Source organism: Etheostoma spectabile, chromosome 13 (genome assembly GCF_008692095.1).
Source record: "Etheostoma spectabile isolate EspeVRDwgs_2016 chromosome 13, UIUC_Espe_1.0, whole genome shotgun sequence".
NCBI lineage: Eukaryota > Metazoa > Chordata > Actinopteri > Perciformes > Percidae > Etheostoma > Etheostoma spectabile.
The window spans coordinates 17,253,817-17,266,045 of NC_045745.1; the positions used below are offsets into that span (position 1 = coordinate 17,253,817).

Here is a 12,229-nt window from a genome sequence, read left to right on the forward strand (position 1 = left end):
GGGGGGGGATTTGCTCCAGAAAGTTCACCTGACTAAGAAATGTAATTTATGCATCACCAGTTGTTGTCTGGTTGCTCTCTGTGTTTAAGGAGCTTTAATCAGTCAGAAAAGAAAATATTGTTATAGTCACACGGACCATACTGATCCCAGACACTGTTATGTTTTACAATGCACAAACACCCATTAATCAAAATCTGGTGTTTAGGGTTTGGCTGAGGAGTTTCACCAGTTTGCGGGACGTTCTTGAAAAAATGACAAAAAAAAACCAAACATTTGTATTTGAAGGACCAAAAGACTCCAACAACGTTAGTGGCTGCCTGCAGATCAATAATCATTTTATCATAAATTGAGAGTTATGTGTCTGGCTCTGTGTCCCACGGTGAGCAGATGAAGGCAGACAGCTAACCAGATAGCAATCTTCAGATTAGTCTTCATGGCCACAGGATAAATGAGTTTAACATCATTTATAAAAGGATTTTTAAAGAACAGGTCCCTTTGTTCAGGAAGAAATACCAAAAAAACTTTCAAAAAAATATTGTATTTTATCACACATTTCTCAGCGGTGTTCAGAAACAACTGGCCCAGTTAGTGCTGGACTTTTGTCCCAAGCCAGTAGAGACAAAGCTTCAGGGGTCAACAAGATCAGAGAGTCTCAGTGAAATGATCCATCTTGTGATGTTAACACCCCACTATTAGCAGATGCTGGAATGATAATGACTCAGAGATAAAAGAAGAAAAAAAGTACACACCCTTTCTCTTTCTCCGCCCTCATCCTCTGTCTTTACGGACTACGTTTTCTCTTGAGCCACATTGTGCTTTCCGTCTTTAGCTTATCTCCCAGTTTAAGCTCTCGGAGAAGAGAAAGAAAAGCCAAAGCGTCCAATATTACTGGAAGGTCAGTTGAAGCTGTGGGAAGATGATGGCTGTGGTCAACTTCAGAGATAAACCTGTTAGGTATATTCTAGGGCTGTCAATCAATTTAAATATTTAATTGAATTGGTTAATTGCATAACTGTCCATAGTAAACTCAAGATTAATAACATGTAATATCATATCCTGCTCATTGTATAATAGACGCATATTCACGTTTGTGTTCAGATGTAACACGTCAGTAAATCTAGCCCTCCAATCAAAGAGCCTCTCCTATCAGCCAGTCAGGAGGCTCAACCCGTGTATAAAGACAGGTTTTTACTTCTGAGGCTTGTCTTGTTGAGAAAACACCAGCCATGACCTGCCACAACACAAACATGCAGTACCACATGATACAGAAATGTTGTATCAGCCAATATAGGACAGCTATCCTGCAGGATAATGACTGCAGGCTGTTCTTTTATGCAACTTTAACCATACTGACACAACAGAAGCAAGTTGGGAAAATCTGCATAACTTTGGATGATAAAACCTCCTGCATTTGCATGAAGTAAAATGTTAACCCATCATTTTCCTTTCTTGCTTTTCATGAGCTATGACAACTGGTTTAAACAGTGACACTTGTGGTTATTGTGGTTTTATGTGGATGATCGTGGCCACCATACAAGATTCCCCATTGGTGAAACAATAAAGTGTCAAATCGGGTTAACTTTCCTGAATCTTAGCAAAAGACAGGCTGCACTTTTAAGTGAGCAAAGAGTACAGATTACAAACAGCACCGAAAGTAGCAGAGTTGTAGTTCAGAGAATGATCCCATCAGACCAAGATCATTGTTGTTGTTGTTGTTGTTGTTGTTGTTCTGTGCGTGCTGACCCAGCCAAACACTGTGGGACAAACAGGAAGCCATTTATCCAAGGCCAAGTTTCCCCAAAGCTTCTTACTGCAGCTCCAAGATTGTCTTTGTTCTTTTGTGAGCCAAGAGACAATGATTATTTCAGGATTAAATTGAGTTTTGGAAACTGATTAGGGACCAGTTATGTAAGAGATGACAACAATCCATTTCAGCTCTTAGCTGCGTCAGAGCTCCGGGTATATGTTACAATAGTGTAACAGTAATAATGGCGGATGCAACTATGTAAACAAGAAGAATGACAACAGCAAATTGATTTAGATTTTGAGACTTTAAATTTCAGTTACTGAACAATTACATGTTTCAAAGATGAGTTGAGATGAGGACAATCAGAGAAATCACAGTAAGCTCCATATGACTGACCATTCATTCAGCTTTGTTTCCTTTGTATACGGATTTCCTGCTTTGATGGTTCCTGCCTTTTGTCTGTGTGTCTTTATTTCATGTGATGTTATGGGAGTTCCCATTAAAGTCTGATTAAACACTTCTCACTGTGGGCCAGAACATTTTGTGGGGCATATTTATAGACACAAATAGTCCACAAAGCTCTTATAGAGATGGATACTCAATAAAAATGCATTTATTGATTATAATGTCAAACTTACAGCTACTCAGTCTTTCAAACATAATCTTCAAAGCATTGGATAAAGCTGTCTATCGTGGCACGACACTTTAATTTTTCTGCAAGATCTAAATGTTGATTTATTGATGTCAAGATTTATATTTGATGCGGTTTATCTGGTGAAGAATTGATCATAGTTAAACCGCAGCTTCCTACTTCAGCTTGTTTAGTTTATATCCCAACACATTTAAAGACACAAAGTCATTGTACGCACACAGAAACCAACTCAACTAGAAAATAACTATCACTCGACCAACAAGTCCTCCACACCATACAACCATATAGGACGTGCAGTCCTACCCTTCAAAACAACCCACAAGAGCATTTTCAGTTGTCATATCTACACTTTTGAGTGTATAACAGAGAACGGTTTTAAACACATCGTTAACGCAGTGAACTGGTCGCAGTCTGGTCATATATAGGCACCATGACAACTTAGTTTAATAGTAAGTTTAAAAAAAAAAAAAATCGTGGTTTGGGTTATAATCAGTACATTTGTTCTGTTACTTCACTTCGGGTTACACATGTGACGCAGAACGTGACGTAGCGCCGTTTGTTTCGTAAAGTTTAAAATAAATAAATAAATGGCAGTAACTTTCATTGCCAAACGGAACACAAACGCCGCTTAGGGTTAGTGGTGACTGAAGCACATATATAATTGTACATCCTCTGCTTCACATCAGGCCATCTTTTTTACAGTCTGATAAATTTTGACTGATCTGATCAGTCAAGATGTATGTTTCAAAAAACACTACAAGCATTGACAGACTGGAATATTAAATACTTGGTTGATTTAAATTCCCTGCCTGAAATGTTTCTCTTCTTGGCAAAAAGGCAACATTTATACTTTGCCATATGGATAATCACAATTAGATGAGGCATATAGAAGGCATTAGTAGGCATACTGCACTCAGCTGCAACTCTCTATGGCCGTGTTTGGCTGTACCATCATCATCATCGCAATATCTTTTAGGAATCGGAACTTGAGATGGGGAAATGAGTTGCAAGCGGTGTGCAATTCATCGTGTTGTCAGTTGTCGTGTTTTTCTTTTTCAGTTAACATGTCACTTTTTTTGTCAAACTAACATGGCAACATTGTATATTGTTACAGCCATATTAATGGAAAATACTGGTACATAGGCTTCATGTTCATTTTCCTCATCATTGCATACTAGTATCCTTTGCTCCAGTACAAACAAGTCAATCAAATACATGAACAAATACACTAACTCAACTAAAATATCCTAAAATTCTAAAATCAGTTAAAAAAAACAATTGCATTTCCTCTTTTGCATTTTCACTATAATGTTCCTTTTTGATCACCTATGTTATCTGTGACAAACAAAAACAGTTAATAAGCAATGTTCAAGACATACTATAGATTATAATCAATACTGCAACATTTGCTCTGGAACTGTTACTTACAGTATACTAATCAATGGGACTTTAGCTTTAACCTCACTAACAGTGATGATAACAATGAAACAGTTACCAGCTACCACAATCCGTGAAATGCTAAAATTGACAATATGCTGTAGTTTCCAGTTCTTTCCTCCAACAAATGCCTGGTAAAGCAGAATAACATGCTAAATTAAAATGGAAGCTCTCTCAGAAAACAGTTTATCTGAGAAAATAACATCTCCACACCTCTCTATTCTCTTCACAGTGTATATATGTGGTAGAGTTAAGGAGCCTCAGGAGGAGGGGGTGTACAGAGCCCTCTTTGCCCCAAAGTGATGCGCTGAGCTCAGGCTGTGCTGCAGGTAGACTCCCCTGAAATTCGTAGCAATCATGGTCCTCCTTTTTCCTGTCCGACATCTTTGTCCATGTCTCATTGTCAAACCCCTGCCCTCTGGGGTCTTACTGTCCCAACAATGTTCCCTTTCAATGCCCTTCCAAACAATAATGAACCAATCGGTGCTAGGAGTAGATGGTAATGACCTCCCGACCACCTCCACGAACCAACAGCACACGGTCGAGGCCATCCATCAGGACCTCTAGGAACTCCATATCTGAGAGACACATTCTGGTTAAGGACATACTGTACATTACAGCAACACATGCTGCTATTTTCAGATGTAGCCACTGGAACCTCCATTAATGGGTGTGAAACATGCTTCTGTTGGTGGTGGAATGTACCTAAGCACATTTACTCAAGCAATGTGCTTAGGTATACATATAATGAGTTTTTACTCCACTTGAGTGTTTATCATACGTTCCATTTGATGCTACTTTTAACTTGTACGTCACTACATAGCCTACGAGGTCTAAATTGTTGCAACCCAAAACGCCGAAAATTTTTTGTAATTTTTATTCACTCTCTTGCCGAGAGTTAGGTGAGAAGATCAATAGCACCATAATGTTTGGTAACTATGAAGCTAAAGCCAGTGGGCAGTTACCGCAGTTCAGCATTAATACTTAAAGCAGGGATAAAAAGTTAGCCTGGCTGTGTCCAAATTAAGTGAAAACATATGTTTAATGGCAAAATTGGAATTGACAAAATGGCAGATTATATTGGTACAGGACACAATAGGTCTTTCTTATGGCCTCTTGCTAACTCAATTAGCTTAGCAATGAAGACAGGAAACAATTGGACACATCTAGTCTGGCTCTGTCTAAAGGAAATAAACATATCTGTCTGATATCACCTCAAAAGCTCTTTAATTAACATGCCGTTTCTTGTTTTTGTAATCCATATGCAAACCGAAGTGTAAAAACAACATGTTTTGGTTTATTACACCTCACTCAGTCTTCTTTAAGCTTCATCTTTGTACAATTAAAACAACCGAGACATATCAGGTCAATTAGAGACCTCTGGTGAAATGTGTTGACTTTGAACAGAGCCAGGCTAGCTGTTTACCCCTATTTCAAGTTTCTGTGCTAAGCTAAGCTATGCTACACGCCTGCTGTTTCTAGCCTGATTATTTGCATACAGACATGAAAGTAGTATTGGTTTTCTAATGTAACTATTGGCAAGAAAGCTAATTAGCACATTTCCTAAAATCTTGGAGCTATTCTTTTAATATAAAAACTTTATTTGACTGACTGAATGACTCGTCTAACGACTGATTAACTGAAAAAGGATACAGTTGTCATCCCCTTTCTTATTCTTTGGCGGCCCCGGCATGTTGAGCAATACCAGCTGTGAATCACGGGACTTCTTGAGCACTGCCTCATTCAGCTTCACAGCTGTGTGCATCCTCCGCACATTGGACTGGCTACTACATTGGACAACAGACATTAATCAGAGCATTGGTTATCCCGCAATCCCTTCCAAAGTCAGAGGGCTGTTTCAGTATGATACTCTAAATCAGCAATCTACAGAAAGCACAGGATGTGTGATTGGGAATCTGAGTCAAATACAATATACAGACACATTAGGCGTCCTTATGTTTCATTATGCACCCTGACACTCATGCAAACTGAGCCGGTTACCTATCTTCACACAAGACAACAGACACCATTCTCACATTGTGCATGCACGGAGAGAGCATGCACGTGCAAATAAAAAGCAAAAGATAGAGTGACTTACAGATTCTCCCACTCTCTAGAAGATTTGGAACACAAAACATGTTCAATATTAACACAATAATTATGTCTGTGTCTTAATTTTTAGATCATCTAGATGTACAGAGGTCTTGGAAAATAAGCCATTCACTGCAATAAAACAGTATCTGCAAATTACATATAAAAACACGCAAGTCAATAGCAAAATGATTGAATGCAGTTAAAGGACCAGTGTGTTGGATTTAGTGCAGTCTAGCAGGAGGTTGCAGATGAAAACTAACTGAATCCCTCTTCCCTTCCCCATTCCTTTCCAAGCGTGTAGAACCTTTGTTTCAAGGCTTCTGCCAATACAACCTACTAAATCCTACACATTAATCCTTTAGGAGGACAACCCCTAGATAATATACATCAAAATATGACCAATTAGGTGCTGAATTTTCAAAAATTAGAGCAATTCAGAAGGATTTTAGCCTTTCACATCCTCTTGATAACTCCAAATACAATTCTATCATTAATGGTGTTGGAGCTAAGTGCAGTACAACAGCAGCACATATGAATAAACACAATACATATAATAACAATAGTGATAAAATTGCAATATATGAAAATTCTTTTAACCATATCTAATAAATCACATTTAGTGTTGAGGTGAATATAAACATGTTTGACATGTTGGGCACTATAACAAAAATCAGGAAGGGTATCTGTATCTACTTACGGTCTCATGTTAAACATGTCTTTAACTCCCATGCCTTCTCTTTGTCTGTTCCTCTCATTGACCAGTTTGTCTTTGGTCCACGTCATGTGGACACGATCTGGTGTGGCACCTGCAGCTTTGTCATTCATTTTAGAATGAGACGCTGTGTTCCGGTCATGGATCAACTGTGCCTAAACAAAAAGATAGATCAGATGATAAAAAGACAGTTTGGCCATTGTAGTTTTCAGGCATGTTAAATCCTCATTATTTCTATCAATAAAACTTTAACATTTTGCAATTGGATTTCCAATTATATCCTTTCTAGTAAAGGCCTAACTCAAAAAAATCAAACTCTCATTGGTGGCTTTTGGGAAACACCATAGACTGTATAAAAGAAGTGGACGTAGCCTTCGAGTCTGAACAGTGAAGCCACTGCAGAAGTGCCTTAATGAGTTTAATGAGTTTATGGCCTCAATTGCTAGTTTAAAGTATTTTTTAATACAACATGATGTTAACTTTGTAAATGGTTGTCCAATGTAGAGAAAAATAGACGATAAAGAAGGGGATGCTTTGACGACGCTACGTCCTAAGCATGTGTCTGGTCAATCATAAGCCACGTCCGTGGTTTGTGATTGAGTAGACGCTACCTGAGCAACCAGACCAATCAAGATAGAGGCCCAGCAAAGATATTCTATGGCACTCTATGGATTTAAAAAGCCATGAACCTGTTTTTGGGTGTCCATGTTTTGTATTATAACTTTTGACTTTCATGAACTGAATGAAAACACACCGTTAAAGGGTCAGAGTTCTATTTGCATTTGGTTGTACCAAAAGAAACTATAGGGAGTCTGCTGTTCATTTTCTTTGGAAAGTACATTTTGTTGTACAGTATGCCGGTTTTTCACTAGCTAAAATTATCATTTCAATAATATCATGTTTAATGTGACTTATGGCTTGCTAACTAAGCTAGCAAGCTAGTGCTAGCATTAGCTGATAACTGAGCTCTAATTATGGTCAATTCTCTCTTTAAAGAAACAAAATGGAGACCATAATGCTAAAGACAAACGGTAGTCTAAGAACCATTGGTTGGCTATTCTACTCCTTTTATACAGTTGATGCTAAACACCAATATGATTTTACTACTTCTCTCAAAATAAACAAAACTATTCTATTTCTACTTTTCTATTCAGTAGTAATCTCTAAAATAAGTATTAGTGGGAATTTTACCACAACGCAATGTAATTGCAAATATGTCATTGCTTTACACTTATGAGGGACATGCAAATATGACCATAAAAGGATGTTAAGACAATTTATTTAAATGAGTTTATTAGGGCCGTCAGGTAATACAAAAGGTTTATGGTGATGACACACTGTTTTACAGTGGACACAATAAACCTGCTCTGTTAAGGATGTAGAATCAGATTTTCACTATGTTGTGCTGTGCATAAAAGTGTGTGACAATAATAAACTATCTTTAAACAGAAAAACTAAACATGTCACAATATCAATGATAAGAGACAAGGGAGGAGGGGTGGGGGGGATCCAAACCACACTTGAGGATTTCAACCATTACTGCCTAGTAACAACAGGATGGGGATCCTGGAGGACCCAAAGCTCTGTTGCTATAAATGTCATAAACATCATAAACTCCATAATTGTGTGTTAGAATCTCTGAGGGAATGGATGCAACGGTAAGTAAGTGATAACTGGATTTTGTCTCATGTGGACCTCCAGTATTGGGAGTCGGGTGAACATTTAAAGGCTCAGTGAAGAATCTGTCTGCCTCTAGTGGAAGCTTTTGGTCTCTACGGCTCTGCCCCCTCAGCATCTACAATACAGTGAATGAGGGGAAGACAGAAAACATTGAGACTGAACCTTCTATCTCTAAATTCATCTTATGATGACAGCATGGTCCTAAAGCACTGCAGTTCTTATTAAAGGATTATTATGCCAAAAAAGGATGGCATGGTAAATAGAGGGACCAAAGGCGTAATGGTCGACTACTACGGGCCATTTGGTCGCTGGGACTACCTTATCCTCTTCTATGCACAGGGTGTTGAAGGAGGGGGCACCTGGTGAATTCTTCCTCTTTATGGAGCTGCGGGATACATCTGTGATACTCTGAATCTGATCACAAAGCCAGGTTAGGATTAGGGGAAGAGTTCAAAGGTCAACAACAGCAGAACAGACCAAGATGAGTTATGTTACACCTTTCTCTTGGGCAGAAGATAGCTACATCAGTATAGTACAGCTGTAACATATTAGTTTATAGTTTGTTAAAGCATTTCTATATCATGTCTTAAAGTGTAAACACTGCACCTGAATATTTCAAAATAGAATATAACACTTGTTTGAGTATGGACCTTACAAAGTAGACATTTTTAGCGTGTTTACAGTGTTGTGGACAGTGTTAAAGGGATAGTTCAGATTTTTTAAGTGGGGTTGTATGAGGTACCTATCCATAGACAGTAGATGGGGTTCGGCATGGCCCCAGTTTGGGGAAGCAGTCAGGAGTACTGACACAGAATAATAATTTATACTGTTTATTGATCCCCAGTGGGGAAATTAAAATTTACACTCCGTTGTAATCACTACACACAATTCTGAAATACACACACATGCTCAGGACCTATTCATGCACAAATATAGAGATGTTTAGAGTAAGTAGGCTGCCAGTGCTGGACCAGGAGGTGAAATTGCATCTCTCCAGCTACCAATCCACACTCTGTACTTTGGTCTGGACTTAGGGACTTGAACCAGCAACCCTCCAGTTCCCAACACAACTCCCTACGGACTGAGCTACTGCCACCCCCAGAAGCAAAGCAATGTACACATGTGGACAGGGTCACCCAAAATAAGCCATCTAAAAAGACCAATATCAGTTCAAGTGTACGATATTTCAATCCTATTTTCACTACTCTACCTTTCCGTCAGCCACCCTATTGCGATGGGGAATGTATGATCTATTCAAAGACACCAGACTCCTTGGACAAATTTTACCTTGCAGAACTATGTCAGAAGTCTACTGCTGCCTTGGCCGTTTAGTTTGTTTGTCATTGCGTGACTTTGGTGAATCCGAAATTAACCCACCGCCATCTATTGTAGTTATTACACTGACTATGAGTAAGTATCTCATACAACCCCACTTAAAATATCCAAACTATCTCCTTAAGTTTGTCTTGTTAACATTTCCATTGAATTAAATGTGTCAATACTTGCATATAACATTACAGTTTTGTAAGTCCTTCATAAAAACATCTTGCTATTGTTGTTTTGAATGTGTCCACATGTTTGTGTAAGGACATGTATTATTTGTATTAGTGCAAATGTTATAACATGAGTGTCACGGTACCTCTCTCTCCCTCTCAGTGCGGGACAGCTGCATCTGTTTAAGCATTTGAGACCTCTGCTCCATCACCAGCGTCTTCTCATAGGTGAAGGCTGAGATGTCACTTTCATGCTTGAGGGACATAAAACATTTGCAATTTCAGATTTGTATACAAACTACTAAATATAGTTATTAAATGTATTTTCTGTGGCTAATGTTCCAAGGCAAATTTCCAAAAGTGTTACTTACTTGGCAATAAATCATTTTCTGATTCTGATTTCTGATTCTGATAGAGTAGTATAAAGTCAACAGGTCACCTCTCAGTATGTTGCTCAAGGGCAGGTTAGACTACCACCTGGAGCAACCATTTATTAGATAAATGAATAATTGAATTGTCTGAATTACAAATAGTCTCACCATCTCCACAACCTCCACCACTGCATCCAGGCGTAGCTGGTAGAGAAACATCTGGAGGTCTTTTTTCATCTGGATGGAGTTGTCGTCCATGTGGGCCACCGTGAAGATTCGCATTTGACACTTCCTCCATACCTTCAGAAATAAGAAATGCCGTACATCAGCTGCTGGTTACACACAGCGAAAAATTAAAAAAAAATGTAATCCCATCTGTGATCTAGGTGGAACATGAGTAACTTTAGCAAACTTAGGGAGCTATGTGAGACATTAAGCATTACTCTTTACATTTCCTTTATTAATGATAATGTGAAGACTGGTAGCCTCTACAGTAAAAACAAAGTGTGAAAAACATGTTACGTACTGTACATATCAATGCAACATAGAGGATCCAATCTGTTGATATATAAAAGACTATTTTTTTCCGCACTGCAAACTGCTAAAAACAAGGAAATAGGAAATAACAACGCACACGCACCTTGTGTTGACTAAGTAAAAATGGCAGCAGCATGAGCAGTCCGCCATCATGAACGATCCACCACACGTCAATGGTCCCCCCCTTCAGACGCTCCTGGTTTCCAGGGAAATGGTCAATGTTCTTAGCAACCAGCAGAGCCTGTTGAGCCGCTGTAGTCTCTCTTACTGTTTCTGTAGAGAGCGAGAGCGAGAGCGAGAGAGAGAGAGGTATTAATGGCGAGGCATTTTAAATGTGGGATACAGTTCTGTCTCTCTCTGTGCTGTTCCCTTGTGTTTTTCCGGTGAGTCTTTCCCTTTTTCTCTTGCAGAGAGAAAGTTGAAGTTCCCTACTACTTGTTGTTGGATTGCCAGCAAAGGCTCCAACTCCTTTGTGTCCTCAAATTGCTGACATTGTGTGTAAAATAACCCATACCTGTAAAGATGTTAGTAAGATCAGAGAAAAGTGCCTCTTAGAAATATGGGACCTTACAGTCTAAAATCAATGACATGCAGGAAAACTATTAATTGTTTAAAGGGCATACATATCAACTCAGGTTTCATGTACTTAATACTGTAGAAATGTATGCTCTGATTTTGTCCCACCCTTCCTTCACGACACTCCTGTGTAGTTTACCTATAAAGTTCCTCCTGGCGGAGGAGTCCCTGGCTTGTCCCCAGTCTGCCGGCCAGGCCATCAGCACGGCGTTGTGTTTCATTCCTCCCAGTCCTGCTGACTGGATGAGCAGGGAGAAACCGTCTCGCAGGTTGGATGACGCCACCACATGGGAGAAACCCTTCATCTTCTCTGCAGCCATCGCTGCTTTTAAGTTCTGCGCGGTCCAAAAGGACCAAAACAAAGGAGAAGGAAAGGAAAGGACAATAAAAACGGTCTCAGATTATGAACTGTGCACAATATTTTGAGTTGCTGATACTCACTGCTTGTATAAAATGCTGGGAGCATCTTTTCTACATGTAACCTGTTTACATGACTTTGCACAAAAACAGGTGAATATGTAAAGTGAACATAAGCAGTATTACCAGTTTGCCCAAAAATAACTTCAATTTGATTGTGGCATGGTAGCTTTCAGTCTTATTTTAGTATGCAGTTTGCATGCTATCCTAGTATTTCCAAAAACAGCATTGTTGTTTTAAGCAGGATTTTTCCTGCATTGTTGTTTTAAGCAGGGGTTTTACTGCATAGATGAATTTTGGCTCCCCCTAAAGAGGTTTTAGCCAGACTCAAAGGAAAAATAGCAATAAAAAATTAAAATAATAACCAAATAAACTATTGAACATTAACTTGAATATGAGCGCTAATCACAATTTAATCTCCAGAGTCAGGCGGTACCGGACTCTCCGGCTAATTATTTCAAATATTATTTATTTTTTTAAACCAGTTTTGGTAATTGGGGTTTTATTTACGCA

General features: G+C 38.9%; 1 protein-coding gene across 7 annotated transcripts in view; it reads right to left on the reverse strand.

The window, feature by feature from the left end:
* Positions 1-4,209: 4,209 nt before the first annotated feature.
* LOC116700567 (solute carrier family 12 member 7) overlaps positions 4,210-12,229 on the reverse strand; it is a 31,325-nt gene continuing 23,305 nt past the window's right edge. For 6 of the 7 annotated variants that reach the window (XM_032533860.1, XM_032533862.1, XM_032533864.1 and 3 more), the window contains 9 exons: positions 11,439-11,634; positions 10,827-10,996; positions 10,355-10,486; positions 9,962-10,069; positions 8,641-8,736; positions 6,628-6,797; positions 5,935-5,949; positions 5,490-5,623; positions 4,210-4,414 (listed from right to left, as the gene is read on the reverse strand). In XM_032533860.1, the coding sequence (XP_032389751.1) occupies positions 4,323-4,414; positions 5,490-5,623; positions 5,935-5,949; positions 6,628-6,797; positions 8,641-8,736; positions 9,962-10,069; positions 10,355-10,486; positions 10,827-10,996; positions 11,439-11,634 (1,113 nt within the window). In that variant the 3' untranslated portion in view covers positions 4,210-4,322. The remainder of the gene's footprint in view (positions 4,415-5,489; positions 5,624-5,934; positions 5,950-6,627; positions 6,798-8,640; positions 8,737-9,961; positions 10,070-10,354; positions 10,487-10,826; positions 10,997-11,438; positions 11,635-12,229) is intronic. The other variant, XM_032533865.1, reaches the window with a different exon arrangement.